This window comes from Hemiscyllium ocellatum, chromosome 1, assembly GCF_020745735.1.
Source record: "Hemiscyllium ocellatum isolate sHemOce1 chromosome 1, sHemOce1.pat.X.cur, whole genome shotgun sequence".
NCBI lineage: Eukaryota > Metazoa > Chordata > Chondrichthyes > Orectolobiformes > Hemiscylliidae > Hemiscyllium > Hemiscyllium ocellatum.
Window position 1 is genome coordinate 72,141,498 of NC_083401.1, and position 22,667 is coordinate 72,164,164.

At 41.0% G+C, this 22,667-nt stretch overlaps 1 protein-coding gene across 2 annotated transcripts in view; it reads left to right on the forward strand.

Annotated features, from left to right (window-relative positions):
- parp8 (poly (ADP-ribose) polymerase family, member 8) overlaps nucleotides 1–22,667 on the forward strand; it is a 370,564-nt gene that overhangs the window by 320,216 nt on the left and 27,681 nt on the right. The window contains exons 15-19 of one of the 2 annotated variants that reach the window (XM_060829923.1): nucleotides 1,874–1,966; nucleotides 11,436–11,561; nucleotides 15,957–16,022; nucleotides 20,431–20,498; nucleotides 21,778–21,826. In XM_060829923.1, coding sequence (XP_060685906.1) covers nucleotides 1,874–1,966; nucleotides 11,436–11,561; nucleotides 15,957–16,022; nucleotides 20,431–20,498; nucleotides 21,778–21,826 — 402 coding nt within the window. The remainder of the gene's footprint in view (nucleotides 1–1,873; nucleotides 1,967–11,435; nucleotides 11,562–15,956; nucleotides 16,023–20,430; nucleotides 20,499–21,777; nucleotides 21,827–22,667) is intronic. The other variant, XM_060829934.1, reaches the window with a different exon arrangement.

Consider the following 22,667-nt stretch of genomic DNA (forward strand, 5'->3'; position numbering starts at 1 on the left):
CTGCTTGACCTGCTGTGCTTTTCCAGCACCACTCTTCATCAAGGGGAGGTCATGCCTGACAAATCTGTTAGAACTAACTGAGGAGCTAATCAGCAAGTTAGAAAAGGAGAGTGAGTGGACATTTAGATTTTCAGAAGGCCTTTGACAAGGTGCTGCACAGGAAGCTGCTAAATAAATCAGGGGCATGGACAGAGGATTGGCTGACTGGCAGAATGCAGAGAGCAGAGATAAAGGAGTTTTTTCAGAATGGCAGCCAGTGACCTGTGGAGTTCCACAGGGTCATGTTGGGACCACAAATATTTACATTATTCATTAACAATCTGGAGGAAGGAACTGAGGGCATAGTTACTAATTTTGCAGATGATGCAATGATAGGCAGAGAGACAGATCGTGTGAAGGAAGCAGGGAGGCTGCAGAAGGACTTGGACAGGCTAGAAGAGTGAGCTAAGAAGTGGCAAACGGAATACAATGTGGGAAAGTGTGAGGTTACGCATTTTGGTAGTAGATTAGAGGCATAGTCTAATTTCTAAATGGTAACAGCTTCAGAAATCTGAAAAGGACTTGAGAGTCCTAGGTCAGGATTCCCTTATATTTTGACATGCAGGTTCAGTTAGCTGTTAGGAAGGCAAATGCAATGTTTGCATTAATTCAAGAGGGTGAGAATACAAGAGCAGAGATGTACTGCTGAGGCTCTGGTCAGATCACGTTTGGAATATTGTGAGTAGTTGTAGACTCCATACCTAAAGAAGGATGTGCTGGTATTGGAGGGTGTCCAGAGATGGTTTACAAGAATGATACCAGGGATGAAGGATTTATCATATGAAGAGCAGCTAAGGACTCTGGGGCTGTATTTGATGGAGGCCAGAAGAATGAGGGCACATCATTGAAACTTACAGAATACTGAGAGGCCTTGATAGTGTGGACATGGAGAAGATGTTTCCACTATTAGGAGAGACTAGGACCCAAGGAACAGCCTCAGAGTGAAGGGATGATTCTTTAGAACAGAGTTGAAGAGGAATTTCTTCAGCCAGGAACTCATGGCCTCCACAGCCCTCTGTGGCAAAGTCTGATTGTATTTAGGACAGAGATACATAGCTTCTTGATTGGTTATGGTATTACAGATTACAGGGAGAAGGTTGGAGAATGGGGTTGAGAAACATAAAACCCTAATTGAATGGCGCAGCAGACTCAATGCACATGTGACCACTACCACCACCACCAGCACCCCACCCCTCCCCTCCAGGGACTGCAAAACGACAGCATTGTGTAACTTGCCTCTAACTGGATGCCTGCCTCCATTCAGCAAACAGCCAGTCTGTCACCATGTCTGCATCAGGGAAATGTCCCCAGGTGGTGGGGATATATCAGACAGCCATTCCACACTCTCCTTGCGAATCATCCTGGCATGCTCACCTACAAACTTCCCCCCCATCTCCCTCCACTAGGCTAGAAAAAGTCTACTTCTTGTCAGTTCAATCCTTACTGGAGTGCCGGACTGCACAATGTTTATGTCCTCAAAGTGGGCATGAGAAGCGACCTCAGAAAATTTAAACATAATAAGTTTTTTTTCTACCCTATTTAGCAACTGAAACAAATTGATATTTAAAAGTCTCTTAAAGGAGTATTTTCTTCTATTCATAATTAGGTTTAAACAACTAATTGTATATGTTACTGCACAAACTGTAGCAAGCAGAACCTGAGCAAGCACCTCCCTTATATTTATGTGAGGACCTGAGGAAATGTAGGCTTTGTTAAGTCCAATTAAATCATTTGTCATTTCTCTTAAAGAACTTATTTAATCAGTGTGTTTATATTCTTTGTAATGTGCTCAAATTTTGTTTATACACTAATTATACTGTTTTCTTTATTGCAGCCCACAGTATGCGAGCGAGAGCTGTGCGTATTTGCATTCCAGACTTTGGGTGTAATGAATGAAGCTGCAGATGAAATTGCAACAGGGGCACAGGTACACAAATGTTAAATAGCCAGATCTTTACTCCACAGATCAAAGTGATTGATGATTACAATGAACGTGTTGTTAGGGGAGAATGAGGCAGCTTGGAACATTTGATCATTTCTTTTACCCATGCAACCCAGTCCTCCAACCGCCACCAGGACAGAACCCCACTGGTTCTCACCTACCACCCCACCAACCTCCATATACAGCGTATCATCCGCCGTCATTTCTGCCACCTCCAAACGGACCCCACCACCAGGGATATATTTCCCTCCCCTGCCCTATCAGCGTTCCGAAAAGACCACTCCCGCCGTGAGTCCTTCGTCAGGTCCACACCCCCGACCAACCCAACCTCCACTCCCGGCACCTTCCCGTGCAACCGCAGGAAATGCAAAACTTGCGCCCACACCTCCTCCCTTACTTCTCTTCAAGGCCCCAAGGGATACTTCCATATCCGCCACAAATTCACCTGCACCTCCACACACATCATCTATTGATCCGCTGCACCCGATGTGGCCTCTTCTATATTGGGAGACAGGCCGTCTATTTGCGGAACATTTCATAGAATACCTCTGGGACACCCGGACCAACCAACCCAATCACCCAGTGGCTCAACACTTTAACTCCCCCTCCCACTCCACCAAGGACATGATGGAGTTCAGAAGGATGAGGGCACATCATTGAAACTTACAGAATACTGAGAGGCCTTGATAGTGTGGACATGGAGAAGATGTTTCCACTATTAGGAGAGACTAGGACCCAAGGAACAGCCTCAGAGTGAAGGGATGATTCTTTAGAACAGAGTTGAGGAGGAATTTCTTCAGCTAGGAACTCATGGCCTCCACAGCCCTCTGTGGCAAAGTCTGATTGTATTTAGGACAGAGATACATAGCTTCTTGATTGGTTATGGTATTACAGATTACAGGGAGAAGGTTGGAGAATGGGGTTGAGAAACATAAAACCCTAATTGAATGGCGCAGCAGACTCAATGCACATGTGACCACTACCACCACCACCAGCACCCCACGCCTCCCCTCCAGGAACCCTCCAACCACAAGGGATGAACTCTGATTTCTCCAGTTTCCTCATTTCCCCTCCCCCCACCTTGTCTCAGTCAAATCCCTCGAACTCAGCACCGCCTTCCTAACCTGCAATCTTCTTCCTGACCTCTCCGCCCCCACCCCACTCCGGCCTATCACCCTCACCTTGACCTGCTTCCACCTATCACATCTCCATCACCCCTCCCCCAAGTCCCTCCTCCCTACCTTTTATCTTAGCCTGCTTGGCACACTCTCCTCATTCCTGAAGAAGGGCTTATGCCCGAAACGTTGAATCTCCTGCTCCTTGGATGCTGCCTGACCAGCAACACATTTTCAGCTTAAATCTAATCAAGCCAAGAAGAATCAAATTATTTTAAAAGTTGTCTTTTTTTTTTGGTGTAAAGTTTGTTTTGTTTTAATTTTAGAATTCAGTATTCCTTTAGCTTCTAACCATGTCTATTACATGAGTAAAATAAGAACAGTAATCCTAAAGTGCTTCAATAAGTATTTTTAATGCTCTAATTCATAAGTGCGTGGTCTAGTATGAGACTGAAATTTACAGGCTACAAATTTACAAACAGTAGAAATAGGAGCAGAAATAATTCACTTAGCCCCTTGAATGTGCTCTGCCGTTCAATAAGATCATGGCTTCTCCATTTGTTTTAATTCCAAATTGTCACATATTGCTACAACCTATGCTTCCTCTGCTTAACGAGAATATATATGTCTCTGTATTTAAAATAGTCAATGACACTGCCTCCACTGCCTTCAGAGGCAGAGTTCCAAAATTGCAAAATCCTGTGAAAGAAAAATTTCTCTCATCTCTGTCCTGAAAGAGCAAACCCTACTTTTAAAACAGTGCACCCTAGTTCTTGACTCACCCAAACAGGAAACATAATTTCCATATCTAACTTGTCCAGAACATTCTTATACACTTGAATCAACTCACCCAGTGAAACTCCAGTGAAAACAACCTCACCCCTCTCCAATCATTCCTCAGGCAACAATTCACTCATTCCCAGTATCAATCACATAAATCTCCTTTAACTTAGGTGCAATGCATTTACAATCGTTCCTGAAATAAGGAGACCAAAACTGCACACAGTATTCATGATGTGGTACCATCAATTCTCTGAAACAGAACATCCTAACTTTTATGCTTAAGTGCTGTCATAATAAAGACAGGAATCCCAGTAGGCTGCTTGATTATAGGCTATACCTGAATATTAACTTCTTATGACTCACGCACCAGAAAACCTAATTCCCTCCACAGTTAAGAATTCAGTATTTGTTCTCTGTGTAAGTAATATGTTTTTTCATTAAATTTTGAGTCATAAACACGGAAACAGACCCTTCAGTCGAATTCATTGTGACAACCAGACAGACCAATCTGACCTAAGCCCTTTTGCCAGCATTGGGCCCATATGCCTCTGAACATCTCCAGATAAATGTATCTACCCAGATGCCTTTTAAATGTCGTAATTGTACCAGCCTCCATGACTTCCTGTGGCAGCTATTCCATACACGCCACACCCTCTGCATGAAAAGTTACCCCTTTGGTCCCTTTTAAAGCTTTTCCATTGCACCTTAAACCTATGCTCTCTAGTCTAAGACTCCTCCACTCTTCTTGCTGCCAGTGTAAATGATGAACAGGCTTTAGGGAGTCAGAAGGTGAATTATTCGCCATAGTATTTAGATTAGATTAGATTACTTAAAGTATGGAAACAGGCCCTTCAGCCCAACAAGTCCACACTGACCTGCCAAAGCGCAACCCACCCAGACCCATGCCCCAACATTTACCCCTTCACCTAACACTACAGGTAATTTAGCATGGCCAATGCACCTAACCTGCATGTTTTTAGATTGTGGGAAGAAACGGGAGCATCCGGAGGAAACCACGCAGACACGGGGAGAATGTCCAAACGCCACACAGAGAGTCACCTGAGGCGGGAATTGAACCCAGGTTTCTGGCGCTGTGGAGCAGCAATGCTAACCACTGTGCCACTGTGCCGCCCATTTCTACCCTCTGACCTGCTGTTGTAGCTGCTGTGTTTATATAGAGTCATAGAGATGTACAGCATGGAAACAGACCCTTCGGTCCAACCTGTCCATGCTGACCAGTTATCGCAACCAAATCTCATCCCAACTGCAGGCACCCGGCCCATATCCCTCCAAACCCTTCCTATTCATTTACCCATCTAGATACCTCTTAAATGTTGCAATTGTACCAGTCTCCACCACATCTTCTGGCAACTCATTCCATACACGTACCACCCTGTGTGTGAAAAAGTTGACCCTCAGGTCTCTTTTATATCTTTCCCCTCTCACCCTAAACCTATGCTGTCTAGTTCTGGACTTCCTGACCCCAGGGAAAAGACTTTGCCTATTTATCCTTCGAATGCCCCTCATAAATGTATAAACCTCTATAAGGTCACCCCTCAGCCTCCGACGCTCCAGGGAAAACAGCCCCAGCCTGTTCAGTCTCTCCCTGTAGCTCAGCTCCTCCAACCCTGGCAACATCCTTATAGATCATTTCTGAACCCTTTCAAGTTTCACAACATCTTTCCGATAGGAAGGAGACCAGAATTGCATGCAATGTTCCAACAGTGGCCTAACCAATGTCCTGTACAGCCGCAACATGCCCTCCCAACTCCTGTACACAATACTCCAACCAATAAAGGAAAACATTCCAAACACCTCCTTCACTATCCTAGTTGTGACTCCATTTTCAAGGAGCTATGAACCTGCACTCCAAGGTCTCTTTGTTCAGCAACACTCCCTAGAACCTTACCATTAAGTGTATAAGTCCTGCCCTGATTTGCTTTCCCAAAATGCAGCACCTCGCATTTATCTGAATTAAACTCCATTTGCCACTTCTCAGCCATTGGCCCATTTGTTCAAGATCCTGTTGTAATCTGAGGTAACCTTCTTCGCTGTGCACTACACCTCCAATTTTGGTGTCATCTGCAAACTTACTAACTGTACCTCTTATGCTCGCATCCAAATCATTCATTTAAATGACAAAAAGTGAGGACGCAGCACCGATCCTTATGGCATTCCACTGGTCACAGGCCTCCAGTCTGAAAAACAACCCTTCACCACCACCCTCTGTCTTCTAACTTTGAGCCAGTTCTCTATCCAAATGGCTAGTTCTCCTTGTATTCCATGAGAGCTAACCTCGCTAATCAGTCTCTCATGGGGAACCTTGTCGAACGCCTTACTGTAGTCCATATAGATCACATTTTCTGCTCTGCACTCATCAATCCACTTTGTTACTTCTTCAAAAAACTCAATCAAGTTTGTGAGACATGATTTCCCATGCACAAAGCCATGTTGACTATCCCGAATCAGTCCTTGCCTTTCCAAATACATGTACATCCTATCCCTCAGGATTCCCTCCAACATGCCCACCACCGAGGTCAGGCTCACCGGTCTATAGTTCCCTGGCTTGTCTTTACCGCCCTTCTTAAACAGTGGCACCACGTTTGCCAACCTCCAGTCTTCCGGCACCTCACCTGTGACTATCGATGATTCAAATATCTCAGGAAAAGGCCCAGCAATCACTTCTCTAGTTTCCACAGAGTTCTCGGGTACACCTGATCAGGTCCTGGGGATTTATCCACCTTTAACCATTTCAAGACATCCAGCACTTCCTCTTCTGTAATCTGGACATTTTGCAAGATGTCACCATCTATTTCCCAACAGTCTATATCTTCCATATCCTTTTCCACAGTAAATACTGATGCAAAATATTCATTTAGTATCTCCCCCATTTTCTGTGGCTCCACACAAAAGCCACCTTGCTGATCTTTGAGGGGCCCTATTCTCTCCCTTGTTACCCTTTTGTCCTTAATATATTTGTAAAAACCTTTTGGATGTTCCTTAATTCTATTTGCCAAAGCTATCTCATGTCCCCGTTTTGCCCTCCTGATTTCCCTCTTAAATATACTCCTACTTCCTTTATACTCTTCTCAGGATTCACTCAATCTACCCTGTCTGTACCTGACATATGCTTCCTTCTTTTTCTTAACCAAACCCTCAATTTGTTTAGTCATCCAGCATTCCCTATAGCTACCAGCCTTTCCTTTCACCCAGACAGGAAAAAAATTTCTTTGGATTCTTGTTATCTCGTTTCTGAAGGCTTCCCATTTTCCAGCCGTCCCTTTACCTACGAACATCTGCCTCTAATCAGCTTTTGAAAGTTCTTGCCTAATACCATCAAAATTGGCCTTTCTCCAATTTAGAACTTCAACTTTTAAATCTGGTCTATCCTTTTCCATCACTATTTGAAAACAAATAGAATTATGGTCGCTGGCCCCAAAGTGCTCCCCCACTGACACCTCAGTCACCTGCCCTGCCTTATTTCCCAAGAATAGGTCAAATTTTGCACCTTCTCTAGTAGGTACATCCATATGCTGAATCTGACAATTGTCTTGTACACACTAAAGAAATTCATCTCCTTCTAAACCTTTAACACTATGGCAGTCCCAGTCGATATTTGGAAAGTTAAAATCCCCTGCCATCACTATCCTATTATTCTTACAGATAGCTGAGATCTCCTTACAAGTTTGTTTCTCAATTTTCCTCTGACTATTGGGGGGGGTCTAAAATACAATCCCAATAAGGTGATCATCCCTATCTTATTTCTCAGTTCCACCCAAATAACTTCCCTGGATGTATTTCCAGGAATATTCTCCCTCAGCACAGCTGTCATGCAATCCCTTATCAAAAATGCCACACCCCCTCCTCTCTTACCTCCCTTTCTATCCTTCCTGTAGCATTTGTAAGCTGGAACATTAAGTTGCCAGTCGTGCCCATCTCTGAGCCATGTTTCCGTAATTGCTATGATATCCCAGTCCCACGTTCCTAACCATGCCCTGAGTTCATCTGTTAGGCCTCTTGCATTGAAATAAATGCAGTTCAATTGATTAGTCCTACCTTGTCCCTGCTTGCCCTGACTGTTTGACTCACTTCTGTTCTCAGATCGATCTCTTTCCTCACTATCTCCCTGAATCCCCCCTCCCCTCCTCCCCCCCCCCCCCCCCCCCCCCCCCCACACACACACACACCTTACTAGTTTAAATCCTCCCAAGCAGTTCTAGCAAATTTCCCTGCCAGTATATTAGTTCACTTCCAATTTAGGTGCAATCCGTCCTTCTTGTACAGGTCACTTCTACCCCAAAAGAGATTCTAATGATTGAGAAATGTGAATCCTTCTCCCATACACCAGTTCCTTAGCCATGCATTCATCTGCTCTATCCTCCTATTCCTGTCCTCACTAGCTCACAGCACTGAGAGTAATCCAGAAATTACTACCCTTGAGGACCTCCTTTTTAAATTTCTGCCTGACTCTGTAATCTCCCTTCAGAGTTTCAACCTTTTCCCTTCCTATGTCATTGGTTCCAATGTGGACAATGATCTCCTGCTGGCCCCTCTTCCCCGTGAGAACATTCTGCACCCTCTCTGAGACATCCTTGATCCTGGCACCAGGGAAACAGTACACCATTCTGCTTTTTCTCTGCTGGCCACAGAAACATCTGTCTGTACCTCTGACTACAGAATCCCCTAACACAATTGATCTCTTGGAAGCCGACATACCCCTCGTTGCATGAGAGCCAGTCTCAATACCAGAAATTTGGCTGTTCGTGCTACATCCCCCTGAGAATCCATCACCCCCTACATTTTCCAAAACAGCATATCTGTTTGAAATGAGTATATTCATAAAAACTCCTGCACTAGCTGCCTACCTCTCTTACCCTTCCTGGAGTCAACCCATCTACGTGACTGTGTCTGAGACTTTCCCCCCTTCCTATAACTGCCATCCATCACATACTGTTGCTTTTGCAAATTCCTTATCACTTCTGTCTGTCTCTCCAACCAATCCACTTGATCTGATAAGATTCACATCCAGCAGCATTTATGGCAGGTATAATCCGCAGTAACCCTTAAGCTCTCTTTAAACTCCCACATCTGACAAGAAGTACATATCACTGCAAAGGCCATTTTTGCTCCTTCACAATCTACAGACCCAGAAAATAACACCATCTTATTCCTCTACAAACACTGCCCCAGGTTAAATTAATAGCTATGGCTTATATTTGAAGTTTAATCAAGAGACTTATCTCCAAAAACATATAATCAAGAAAGAATCCACCATTCTCACTACTGCAGCCTTTCTCTTGGACAGACGTAAAACAACAATTAACTTATCTGATTCTGTGCTGTCAACTTCGCCCAATAGTTCCTCCAAGATTAGTTGTGAAATTCACTGTTTGTTCAATTCCTTCATGATTAGTTGTGAATTTCATGGTTTGTTAATTTTCCCAGATGCACTCTGATGTCCAGTGATGCACCATATGGCTGGACAAGTTGAGTTTCTGATCAATAGCAACCCCAGGATGTTGATCGTGGGGGAATTCAGTGATGGTAACACAATTGAATGTCAGGGGTAGTGGTTAGATTGTCTCTTATTGGAGATTGTCATTGCCTGGCATCAGTGTTACTTGCCACTTGCCAGCCCAAGCATGGATATTGTCCAAATCTTGTTGGATTTGAACATGGACTGTTTCACTACCAGAAGATAGTGAATGGTGCTGAACATTGTGCAAGCATTAGTGAACCTACCCATTTCTGACCTTATGGTAGAGAGAAAGTTATTGATGAAGCAGCTGAAGATGGTTAGCCCTAAGGAACTCTTGCAGAGATGTCTTGGAGCTGACCACCAACAACCACAGCTATCTTCCTTTGTGTCAGGTATGACTCTGACCAGTGCAGGGAAAGACTTTTGCTCATTGAGTCAACATCAGCCCAGACCCAGACCCTACTCTAACACTGCATTTAATAAGGCTAACTCACTTAGCCTGCATTTCCCGAGACAGTATGGACAATTTAACATGGCCTAACCACCTAAACTGCACATCTTTGGACTGTGGGAGAAAACATGACCACGCAGAGGAAACCCATGCAGACACAGGGAGAATGTGCAAACTCTACACAGGAGTGGAGTCACCAGAGGCTGGATTCAAACCCAGGTCTCTGGCACTGTGAGACAGCAGTGCTAACCACTGAGCCACCGTACTAGCCTGGCAGACAGTTTGCCCCCGATCCCATTGATTCAAGTTTTGCTATGGCTCCACACTCAGTCAAATATAGCTTTGATGTCAATGGCTGTCGATATCACATCTGAGACCTTTGGTAAGAAATTGCTAACTTTGAATACTTGGTATCTTAATAATATTTGGATATGAACTTGTAGTGTAACCTATAAAGCTGCAGACCAAGAGCTGGAAAGTGGAATTAGGATGGCTCTTTTGTTACCAGAACAGTTGAAATAGCCTCCTGCTTGGAATGTTTCTGCAGCTTAACCAAATCCCAGGATTGTTAACACATTTGACATTCGAGATTAAGTCACTGATGCTACTTTGAGTTCAGTCAGGGCCATATATTTCTTGGATATATCGCTTGGATCTGAACTCGAGAGAGGAAGTGAGAGTAACTGCCCTTGATTTCCAGGTCACATTTAACCTGAGTGTGGCATCAAGGAACTTTAGCAATATTAAGTGGGAATCAGGGGAAAATTCTCCACTGATTTGTCCTACCTGGCACAAAGGTTGTGGTTCTTAGAGGTCATCGTCCCACCATGGCAGATGGTAGAGTTTGAATTTGATAAAAAAAACCTGGGATTATGATATTAATGATGACCATGAATCCATACCGATTGTCAGGAAAAATCCTTCTGGTTCTGTCCTTTAGTGATGGAATCTGCCATCCTTACCTGGTCTGGCCTACATGTGACTCCAGACTCTCAGCAATGTGTTTGACTCTTAACTCCTCTCTGGGCAAATGGGGATGAGCAATAAATGCTGGCTTAGCCAGTGACACCCTCATCCCATGAACGAATAAAAAAAGTCAGTCATCTTAACTCGAGGACATATCTCCAGGAGTTCTTCAGTGAATGTCCTAGGCACAACCATCTTCAGCTGCTTCACCAATGATTTGTCCCTGCATCATAAGGTCAAAATTATAATGCCCACTGATGACTGCACAATGTTCAGCACTGTTTGTACCTGTAAAATACTGAAATTGGTCATGTCCAAACACAACAAGGCCTCCTAGCTTAGAGGTATAGCACCAACATTGCACCACAAGATCCCTACCACTGAGCAAGAAATATTTACCACAGAAGTAAAAGCCCTATCAACTGAGCTAAAGTGAGCAAATAATGCTACATATTGAACTTAATAATAGCTATTTGTGATTACAAACAATTGTGATCATTTTGGAGTTGGTAGTTCTGCTTTAGAACCTCATCTGAAATCTGGATGCATATTGCTTTTGGGTACAGTAAACCACACAAAGAGCATACCCTGTATGTGCCTAATAAGCTTGGTCCTATCTCACTGACCACACTTCCAATTGATTGTTTTCTGTTATTGCAGGTGGTGGATTTGCTAGTGTCCATGTGCCGATCTGCTCTGGAATCTCCCAGAAAAGTAGTCATTTTTGAGCCATATCCATCTGTAGTGGATCCCCTTGATCATCGGAGCCTGGCATTTAATCCTAGGGTATTTTGCTTTTGCGTTAATTAACATCTGCTTAATGACTGTCTAGTATATCACTGGTAACTGAATGATTACTTGGTATTTGGCCAATGAAGTACAATGTGGGAAAATGTGAATATGCCCACTTAAGCAGAAAAATAGATAGAAATGTCAGAATTCATTGTATAGAGGGATGTGTGCACTTATGAATTACAAAACATTAATACACAAGTGCGGCAAGTCATTAGGTAGGCATGTGGAACGATGGTGTTTATTTTAGTGACAACGGAATATAAAAGTAGGAATGTTTTATTGTGGGTAGTAATGAACTTTTTAATCACTTCATTTAACACTTGTCTGGTAATTGCACAGGGCAAAAGTGGAGTAGGATTGGCCTGCAAGACTGCAGATGCTGGAAACCAGAGTCTAGGCAGGCATCCTTGCAACAGTTAAAAATCACACAACACCAGGTTATAGTCCAAAAGGTTTAATTGGAAGCACACTAGCTTTCGGAGTGACGCTCCTTCATCAGAAAGCTAGTGTGCTTCCAATTAAACCTGCTGGACTCTAACCTGGATTTGTGTGATTTTTAACTTTATACACCCCAGTCCAACACCGGCATCTCCAAATCATCCTTGCAAGAAGATTTGTAGTTGGGTTAAAATCAACTAGGCAAAAGTGAGGACTGCAGATGCTGGAAACCAGAGTCTAGATTGGAATGGTGCTGGAAAAGCACAGCAGGTCAGGCATCATCCAAAGAGCAGGAAAATCGACGTTTCGGGCAAAAGCCCTTCATCAGGAATAGAGGCAGGGTGCCTGCAGAGTGGAGAGATAAATGAGAGGGGGGTGGAGGTGGGGAGAAAATAGTATAGAGTACAATAGGTGAATAGGGGTGGGGATGGAGTTGATAGGTCAGAGTGGGTCTATTTCAGGGCAAGGTTGCCTGCCTTGAAGAAGTTTTCCTCCTCTTTCTATAAGAATCTCAGTGAGTGTCTCTCTCAGTGCAACCCCCTGGTCATCTCATCTGCCCTGAAGCTCTTCAACCATGTCCTGAAACAGACTCGCTCTGACCTATCACCTTCATCCCCACCCCCATTCACTTATTGTACTCTATGCTACTTTCTCCCCACCCCCACCTCATTTATCTCTCCACTCTGCAGGCACCCTGCCTCTATTCCTGATGAAGGGCCTTTGCCCGAAACATTGATTTTCCTGCTCCTCGGATGCTGCCTGACCTGCTGTGCTTTTCCGGCACCACTCTAATCTAGTTTATTGCACTGATTGGACCTCATCATATACTTAATGTAACCTGCTTAATTAAGTGCATCACATATAATTTGGGTGAAGGCTTTCTCTGTAATCATATTGGTTGAATTGACATTGATACAGCCTAACTCTTAGCAATTGGTTTGCATTTACGTTGACCCACCATGTTTACAATTACCATCTCATCTCCAACCTCTCATTCCTGTCTGACCCTCTTGAATGTATTGTTATCTCCCAAATCCATGCCAGCCTTTTTAGGAACCCAATCTTTGAATTCCTCCAATTCAGTGTTTGGCCTGTACATTATTGAAATAACTCTTACCAAGGGCACAAATGAATGTGACTATTCTAACTTATTCTTTTTAATCTGCATTCAACCTTTGACACTGTTGATGAGTATGGAGTTGTCAACTGTGTCAAAAGCTGTTTGCAGTTTTGACAAATATCTAATAATGAATGGGAATGTGGATTTGGAGTAAGATGTTCAAATACTTGAAGGAACGTAAGAATTCTGTGTTGCTGCAGATTGTTATCTGCAGAATAGAGTTGATTAGCTGTATTGTGAAATGGATAGATCTGCCAAAGTTTATCTCAATTACTTTTGGGGATCTGAAGGATTTTTTTATATCTAAATTCTCTCAGGATGATAAATAGGTAGCATAAAGTTCACGGTAGAATAATATGAATGTAAAATGTAGATAATAGCCTTTTTACATTCTTCCTTTAGGTTTTTATAAACCTAGTCACATTTAAATGAAAATGATTGCTCAGCATAAAAATGCATTCAAGTAGATTTCAGGAATAAGCTTAAATTTAATGTACTCAATTCAATTTATTTTACTTGCTCAAACTATTCACATTCACCAGAGAAATTTCTTTTTCAGCAGTGTATCTTGGCTGCATTAAAATTAAGGCAGACTATCTTTACACTTGTTAGCCATCTATATAAGTCTGTATAAGTCCATTAAAAAGCTTAATGGAATTTTAAATTCTAGCACAATTGTTAAAGAATGTAAAAGCCAGGACACAATGGTGAGTCTATCTGCCTGACCTTAATAAGATTTTAATTAGAGAATTTTGTGTAGCATTGTCATTCTCATTTTAAGAAGATCCATTCAGCCAGGAAATTCAAATATAATGAAACACTTGAAAATTTGGGAGTTTTCTATTAGAACACAGATTGTCAGTCAATATGACTTTTTTTTAATTGTAAAGGATGAAACAGGACTATTAGCACTAGGTGTTTGCTAATAGTTTAGGATCTAGAACTAGGAACTATGAATGACATGTATAAGGTTTAGAATGGGGAACAAGAGAACATTTTCTTCACTAATAGTTAAGGGTTTGTGTAATATACTTTGTGTTAGTCTCTGGTGCAGAAAAATTGGGCTGGACCCAATGGAAGTTCCACATCCATTTCTGACAGTTTCCGTTTTTACTAGTAGGGGAAGATGGACAAGGTGTGATTCACAGAGATGGGAAACCAGAATTCAACAGAGCTATGTGTACATAAGTTCAAAGACACCCCATTTTGCAACAACCTTATTCCACAATACAAGAGTCACAAATGGACTAACTGCTCTTTAGGATGGATATGAACTGTCTAACACTCCCCATTTGAAGTTTTTTAAAATTTTCTTCTTTTTGAATTGTTTAAAAATAAGGTTGTAATTATAAGTTTGTTACTGCTAAAATTTATCTCTAGACCACTTTGTTTTGAGAGATCAATTGGTGTATTTTCTGTTCATATAGTTTCAAGAAAGTTCTTAGAATAAAGAACAAAGATAATTTCAGTACAGGAACAGGCCCTCTTGCCCTCCATGTCTGCACCGATCCAGATCCTCTATCTAAACCTGCCATCTATTTCTTTGTTGACACTTTTTGTTCATTTTGTATATTCATTATGAATGCTTGACTGAATTTCAAAACTTGAACCATGTCAGCACATTTTGAGTTCACATTTTGATTGACAACTAAAGAAGTTAGGAGAAAGTGAGGACTGCAGATGCTGGAGAGTCAGAGTTGAAAAGTGTGGTGCTAGAAAAACACAGCATGGTCAGGGAGCATCCACAGAGCAGGAGAGATGACGTTTCAGGCCTAAGCCCTTTATCAGGTTTGTGCTCAAAGCTTTTTGGAAGTGCCTGACCTGCTGTGCTTTTCCAGCACCACATTTTTCAACTAAAGAGGTTAGGAAAGGATTAAGAGTATGAACAGAAAAAATATTAGTTTAATCAGTGATTAGTTGTTTGACATTTAAAAGTTTAGAAGTTGTCATGAGGAGTTTTTGTTTTCCATGATATAGGGAGGCTGAATTAAACCTAGGTGTTCATTTGGAGTTATACGTTGGCATGGAGTCTGAGAGGCCCTGGTGGGGGGTGGTGGGGAAATGAAGGTCCAAAGAACAGAGGTCTCCTTGACACTCATGTCCTCCTAGCATTCGTGAGTGACGTCAGCAGACATGACTTCATTACAAAGCTGGACCCAACACCTCTACCCCGACCAAAAGCAAAAGCCTTGTGATTCGGAACTTTCTTATCGAGGCAGTTCCAGCAAATCGGGTAATGTCTTGACTCAGACTTGACAGGGCGAATAACAAAAGAGCTGGTGGGAGAATCTAGAGTCAGAAGTCACTCATTAAAAATAAGGGGCTGCACCTTGTAAGGTAAGCGATGAGGAGAATTCTTTCTTCTTCCTGAGGGTTGAGAGTCCCTGGAAAACTCTTCTGCACCTTCTTTGAATACTTGTAAAGCTGAGGGAAATAGATTTTTGGTAAGTAAAAGACTGAAAGATTATCAGGGGTTTGCAGGAATATGGAGTTGAGGTTAAAATAAAATCAGTGGAATAAATTCAAAGGGCTGAGTGACCTTACCCTGCTCTTGATTCATATGTTTGTATATTCTTCCCTCTGTTGCCAAAATTACTGTAGCAATGTGCAAGATTAGATTGGTATATAGGTGCAATAGGTGGTGGTGAGTAAATACAGTCATATCTAATTGTGAAACAGCAACATCGAGGGGTAAATGATCTGATTCAGTTTCAAAACTATGATGCAGTGTTATGGATTTGAAACAGAATTAAGGCACCTTACTATCGTTAACCATTATCTTGCCTATATTGTAAACTCTGTGCTAAAATGTCTTTTTTTTTAACTAGAAAAAAGATTATGAACGATTAGTTAAAGCACTGGACAGCATCACATCCATCAGGGAAATGACCCAGGTAAGCCCCAAAGCATTAGACTGCATTCACTGGGACCAAAGCTACATCTATCAACATTCAAAATAACTAGGAGTACAGGGGAGGTCCAGTTCCAAAAACTTGAAATCTTCTTGGAAAATCCACTCAAGAAGGTGACCAATCAGAAAAGACCTCTTATAAAGAGATTGGAAAGAAATAGTGAGGAGCCTATCAGCAACAAACATGGGAGAGAGCCAACCAGTGGTTGGACCAACAATGTGAGTGGAGGCAGTCAGCAAGGTCAGGAGAATGGGGGTAGGATCAGGAAGCCATGTCAATGGGTAGGGGAGCAAAACTAGTCAGCAAGACAGGTGAAGTTCGGAATGGGGTCAAGAGGTGTGAGTTTGGGGGGCTATGGGTGCAGATGTACACTGGCTAGATAAAAGCTATGATGTGGAGGTGCCAGTGTTGGATTGGATGGACAAAGTCATAAGTCACATGACATCAGGTTATAGTCCAACAGGTCACCAGGTAAAGGAACAGCACTCCAAAAGCTTGTGATTTCAAATAAACTTGTTGGACTCTTACCTGGTGTCATGTGACTTCTGACTTAGATAAAAGCTGTAAGACTTCAGAAGCTTACACATGGGGGAAAATATAGCAGATGTTGATTGTGATGAAAGCTATGCCAGTTCTATAATTTACATTTTATAAAGATTTGGATTTATTTATTCTCATATCATAAAGTGTCTTACATACCTGAGATGCAATGACAGTGTTAGAATAATGCATGCAATGATTTAGCTGTGACCTTGCTAATCTGTGAAGACCTTGGTTAGGGTGATGACGGTTTTGTGTATGGAAGTGTAGTTTAAAAAGTGCTTGTTGCTAATGTAGGCCTGCTATCATGTGCAAATTGAAAAGTTGTTGGATCTAGGAAATTAATGCTTTTCTTGTTTGTTGTGGTTTTAAGTTTAAATAGCAGTGATGATTATTGGAGAGATTGATGAATTCTTCTAATTCTACTTCTGTGTGAGTCCAAATTGCTATATATCAATACAAAAAGAGAGTGTATTGCTACTAATTGATTGTATCATCTTATGGAGGAATTAGAGAGACTGAGAAAGAAGTTCCTGAAAACCAATAAGTAATACTTGTGAAATCTCAAGAGGAGCCTTCTAGAAAAAATATTTTGAGCCTTACTGCTATAATCAACATGTATTGTAAACTATAAAAAGGAAAACTCTGCAAAAGTAGTTTTTGTTCTAATTTTCTTCATCACTAAGAAAATATATTTGTCTCTGGCTGCAAAATATTATCAAGTGAATCACCCTTTGAGATTTACCATTCCTTAACCCTTTAAAATTTTCACAGGTGCTGAATGTTTTGTGAAAAGGGTGCTATTCCTAACATTTTGGCCTGTATTTTATAACAGAAACAGAGAAAATAGGAGCAACTGGATGATCATCCAACTCAATATCCTGATCTCACTTTCCACCCATATGTTTTGATCCCTTTAAGCCCAAATGCTAACCCAACTCCTCCTTGAAATCATACAATGTTTTGACCTCGATTCCTTTCTGTGGTAATGAATTCCATAGACTCGCTACTCTCTGGGCAAGGAGAAAGTGAGGATTGCAGATGCTGGAGATCAGAGTCAAAAAGTGTGGCATTGGAAAAGCACAGCTGATCAGGAAGCATCCGAAGTGCTAGAGAGTTAAAGTTTCAGGCATATCCCTGATGACGGCTTTATGCCTGAAACGTCAGCTCTCCTCCTTGTTGGATGCTGCCTGAGCTGATCTGCTTTTCCAGCGCCACACTTTTTGACTCTGGGCAAATCCAAGGAAACTTTTATAGAACTATCAAATCTCAAAATATGATCTCGTTGAGGGATTATATATAAAAATTCAGCAAATAATGTGACTTTAAGAATTAAGGCAAATCCAAGTTGGCATTAATTCTCATCTAAGGAAAAAAAATTGACAATGAATGATTTCAAGCATTGTTGGTTGTATATTGCTGCTCCCTATTTCATGAATTGCATAGCAACCTCAGAGAGAATTCGAACAAACATGAGGTGATGCACTCAGATATTTTACACAAATATGAGAAATATATTCGACCAAATTAACCTGCTTTAAGTGTTCACATTTCTTGTTTTTGAAAGCCTTTTGATTTTCTCAATTCACACATGATGCTTCCTTTCTCTTTGTGATGTTATATTGTCAATTTTCTGATCCCACCTAATGACTACCTTTGTTTTTCTCTTTCCATGTATGTGTTATCTCCTTCCCTCAGTTGGTCCCTTTCTATAAGCTATTCACCCGTAATTACTTCAAGTTCTGATGCAGAACTATGCTTGAAAAATTAAAACTTAACCTTTCCTTGTAGTTGCTGCCTTTCTTGCTGAATATTTACAGCATTTTTTTGTTTATGTTAGAAAATCTATTTATTGCTGCAGTCTCTTACAGAGCACTGGAGTAAGGTACTTTGAACAAGAGATATTGTCTCAGACTTACAAGAACTACTTGCATTTCTATAGCATCTTTAAGGTAGTCAAATATTCCAAGGTGTCACTTTTATATTTTGCATAAAATGCATTCATTTTGTTTTGTGCAGTTTTGTGTTTTCTAACCAAACGTTTTACGCAAATAGCTAATGGCCTGTGACCAGTGGTGTGCGGCAAGGATCGGTTTTGGGTCCAATGCTTTTTGTCATTTATACAAATGATTTGGATGTGAACATAGTTAGTAAGTTTGCAAATGATACCAAAATTGGAGGTGTAGTGGACAGACAAGAAAGTTACCTCAGAGTACAACAAGATCTTGATCAGATGGACAGGTGGGCCAAGGAGTGGCAGTTGGAGTTTAATTTAGATAAATGTGAGGTACTGCATTTTCGAACGGCAAATCAAGGCAGGACTTATATGCTTAATAGTAAGATGCTGAACAAAGAGACCTTGGAGTGTAGGTACATAGTTCCTTGAAAGTGGAGTCACAGGTAAATATGAAATGAAGAAGGCTTTTGGTATGCCTTCCTTTATTGGTCAGAGCAAGTTGGGATGTCATGTTGTGGCTAGACAGTACATTGGTTGGGCCACTTTTGGAATATTGCATACAATTCTGGTCTCCCTGCTTTCGGAAGGATGTTGTGAAACTTGAAAGGCTTTCAAAAAGATTTCAAAGGATGTTGCCAGAGTGGAGGGTTTGAGCTATAGAGAGAGGCTGAGTAGGCTATTTTCACTGGAGCATTGAAGACTGAGGGGTGTCCTAATGGAAGTTTATGATATCATGAGACATGGATTGGGAGAACAGAGTTCAGAACTACAATTTAAGATGAGAGGGGAAAGATTTAAAAGGGACGTAAGGGGCAACTTTTTCACACAGAGGGTGGTGCTGCCAGAGGACGAGTTGGAGGCTAGTTCAATAACAACAGACATTATATGGTAATATGAATAGGAAGGTTTTAGAGGGATATGGGCCAAATGCTGGCAAATGGGACAAGATTAATTAAGGATGTCTGGTCAGTACAGATGAGTTGAACGAAGGGTCTGTTTTTGTGCTGTACAGCTCCATGACTGTATGTCTAGATTATACTAGAATCATGCATATTTTCCTAGAGGATGTTCCCTATTCCATTCCACTCCAATAATTTTGTTAGCTCCTACCAGTGATGTTACATGCTGCACTAAAATTGTAAGGCAATGTCTGCACTATACAATGTGATCATAGCAGTCCCTTTGTGGAATATGAAGGGGCTGCACTTACTAAAATCTTTCATTTCATCCTTATTTAAGTGTTTTCTGGATGTAACCCAGACAGTTCTGCAGGGAGACAAGTGTTGAACTATAAAGCCTAATGTATTAAGAGATCTTCACACTTTTAGTGGATCCATTAAAATGATGATTAAATTAAATGCAATAAAATCATTGTGGAGGTGACATTAAATAGACCATGTCATGGTCAGATGGCAATGAAGATGTTGATTTCCATGCTTGCTGCTGACTCAGTAATTTTATGCTCTGTAGCTGCTTGGGGCATGTCCTTTGTATAATATAGTGATTATTAGCAAGATAGAAGGCTGTTATGTCTGATACAATAAGAGAAAATCTGAACTTAAACAGAAAACACTAGATATACACAAAAAAATCTCTCAGCATCTGGACAGAGGTAAATAATCTTGTGAGCATGTGGGCTTTTAATGAATTTCAAAAGTATTAATTTAGCTGTTAATGTTTTGGTAAGATGTGTGTATATATTCATTGGCTGCTATTTGTAATACTCCAATGACTAAAGCATGTACTGTGATGCTTTAGTCAGAATTGATTACATCAGGTGCAACGGGAAAAGTAAAAACACTATGCAGTACTTTTCACTGTATTTTGTAACAATATGCATGCAACAGTAAATAAATCAAATCAAATGTTTATTTTCTTCTAAAATTTCAATAGGCACCATACTTGGAAATCAAGAAACAAATGGACAAGCAGGATCCTCTGGCACATCCTCTGTTACAATGGTACTTTTATTTAAGCATTAAATGATAAAATCTCATGGAATGAATAAGAATGTTTCCTGTAACCCCTTCAGTTTAGCCTGCTCAGAGTTGAGGACTTGAATCAATCTGACTACAGATAGTTCTCGTATAAAGCGTGTTTTGTCAGCGAGATTTGGCTATAACATCGCTGAAGAATTAGAGAACAGTGTTTTCGAGAACACTTACCACTGTTTGCAATCGCCTGATTCCAGCAGCAATTGGTTCGCATGCTTTGTTTTACCCGTAGGCTGATGTCAGCGCTGAAGTCTCCGCGCTGTTCTGCGCATGTGCCAATGTCAGCTGCCATCAGAGCATGTGTGAGTTATAGTACCATACTTTGAGCAGCTTCATCTCAAACATTAAACTCACAAATGTTCATCGCTCTCCCTCTGAGACAAGAATATTCTTGCATAACTCATGTGTAAGACCCATATAATTCCTGTTGGATTGCATTACTCTTATCCATAATATTTGCCTTTCTGATTTGATTTTGTACTTGCATATCACACAATCAAAACCAACCCCAAGAAACAGTCAGAGGACAATCAGCCACAGCCTTCCACTTCTGCAGCCACAACTACACCTGAAGGTGGTGATAACGATGACCCTCTATCCCTTCAATAACAATATTTTTTCAATGTAATGTGTTAAATTTACTTCTATTTTGTTATTAAATATGATTTAAACCTCCATTCAGGCTCTTCTATACTTTATGTTAGGTTTTTGGATGATTTTTGAGCAATTGTTGGTGTTTTTGTTTGCTAGTCTGCCCCTAAGCCCATTTGCCCCATTATTTCTATTGAGTAAAGTTTCGCTGGAATGCAACCATGACATTATAGGAGGACTACCAGTACAGTAATACATGTTTCTTACATTTGCTCATTTCCACTGTCCAATCAGATTTGGTCCATTAAATAAATCTTTTTTTTGTTTACAAGTGATTTGAGGAGAGATAATATATGAGTTACGCTGAAAAGTCATTTTTTGCAGTCCAATTTTCTGCTCCTCCCTGATAGTAGACACACTGCCTTATTTCCATGGAACATTTTCCTGTTTATGTTGTTGCATACCTTTCCTTTATGAACAACTGTTTCTGATATTATAGTCACATGGACAAATCACTTTGATTGCGCAACAAGGTGCTTTTGTTTAATTTCCCTTGGTAATCAGGAAGTCCGTTAATTATTTGTCTTTCTTTATGATCGTGTTGAAATTACTGATTCAAGGATGCAAAATTACACATTGTTTTTGTTTTAACCAGGATAATTTCCAGTAACAGATCCCATATTGTAAAATTACCTGCAAACAGGGTAAGTGACCTGATCATAGTATCCAAGATGAAATGTTGTATTGGCGAGAAAATAATTTTGTTTGCAGACCTGTGAATATAGAAATCAGTGATTATTCTACTCTCTGTTGACTTTTTAAATAAATGTGATGTACCCATATAATGCATAGACCAGTGTGGGAAAGGAGCATTGCGTTGTTAGATATCCACAGTTCTGTAGCTGTAGCAGCATGACACCTGCTTAGTTATGTAATTCATTCATGGAATGCAAGTATTTCTGATAAATCCAACATTAATTTTCAATGTCTACCTGTTCATGAAGGTGATGGTCAATGGCATTCTTAAATTGTATTCTTGTATTATAGTTTGTACACTCAAAGTATTGTAGTGGAGGGACTTGCAAGTTTTTAGGTTCAGTGACATTGAATGCTGGTATAATTACAAGTCAAGATAATGGGAGATTTGAAGGGGAACTTGCGTGTGATGAGGTTTCTTGGTCTCTGGTCCTTCAAGCCAAAGTGATTGAAGTTTATGTGGCGGTTTGAAAGAAAACATAAAGCATAATGATAATGGTGGCCCGATTGGTATGCTTTTCCAGAAATTTTGAACTGGCCCTCAATCCCTTTCACCTCCTTCGCTGAGTTCCCAGACCCCAGACGTAGCTATACCACAATATCCTCTGAACTTTGGGATATTAAGGGATAGATAAGATAGGATAAAGAGAAAAAGGGAGGCTCCTAACAGAGGGCTCAAAACAGCAAAAGCCTGAGAGGAGTACTGAATGTGAAAGAGGGAACTTAAAAAGATTAGTTGAACTAAAATGATACATGAAAGGATTAGAGCAGATAAAATAAAGGCAAATC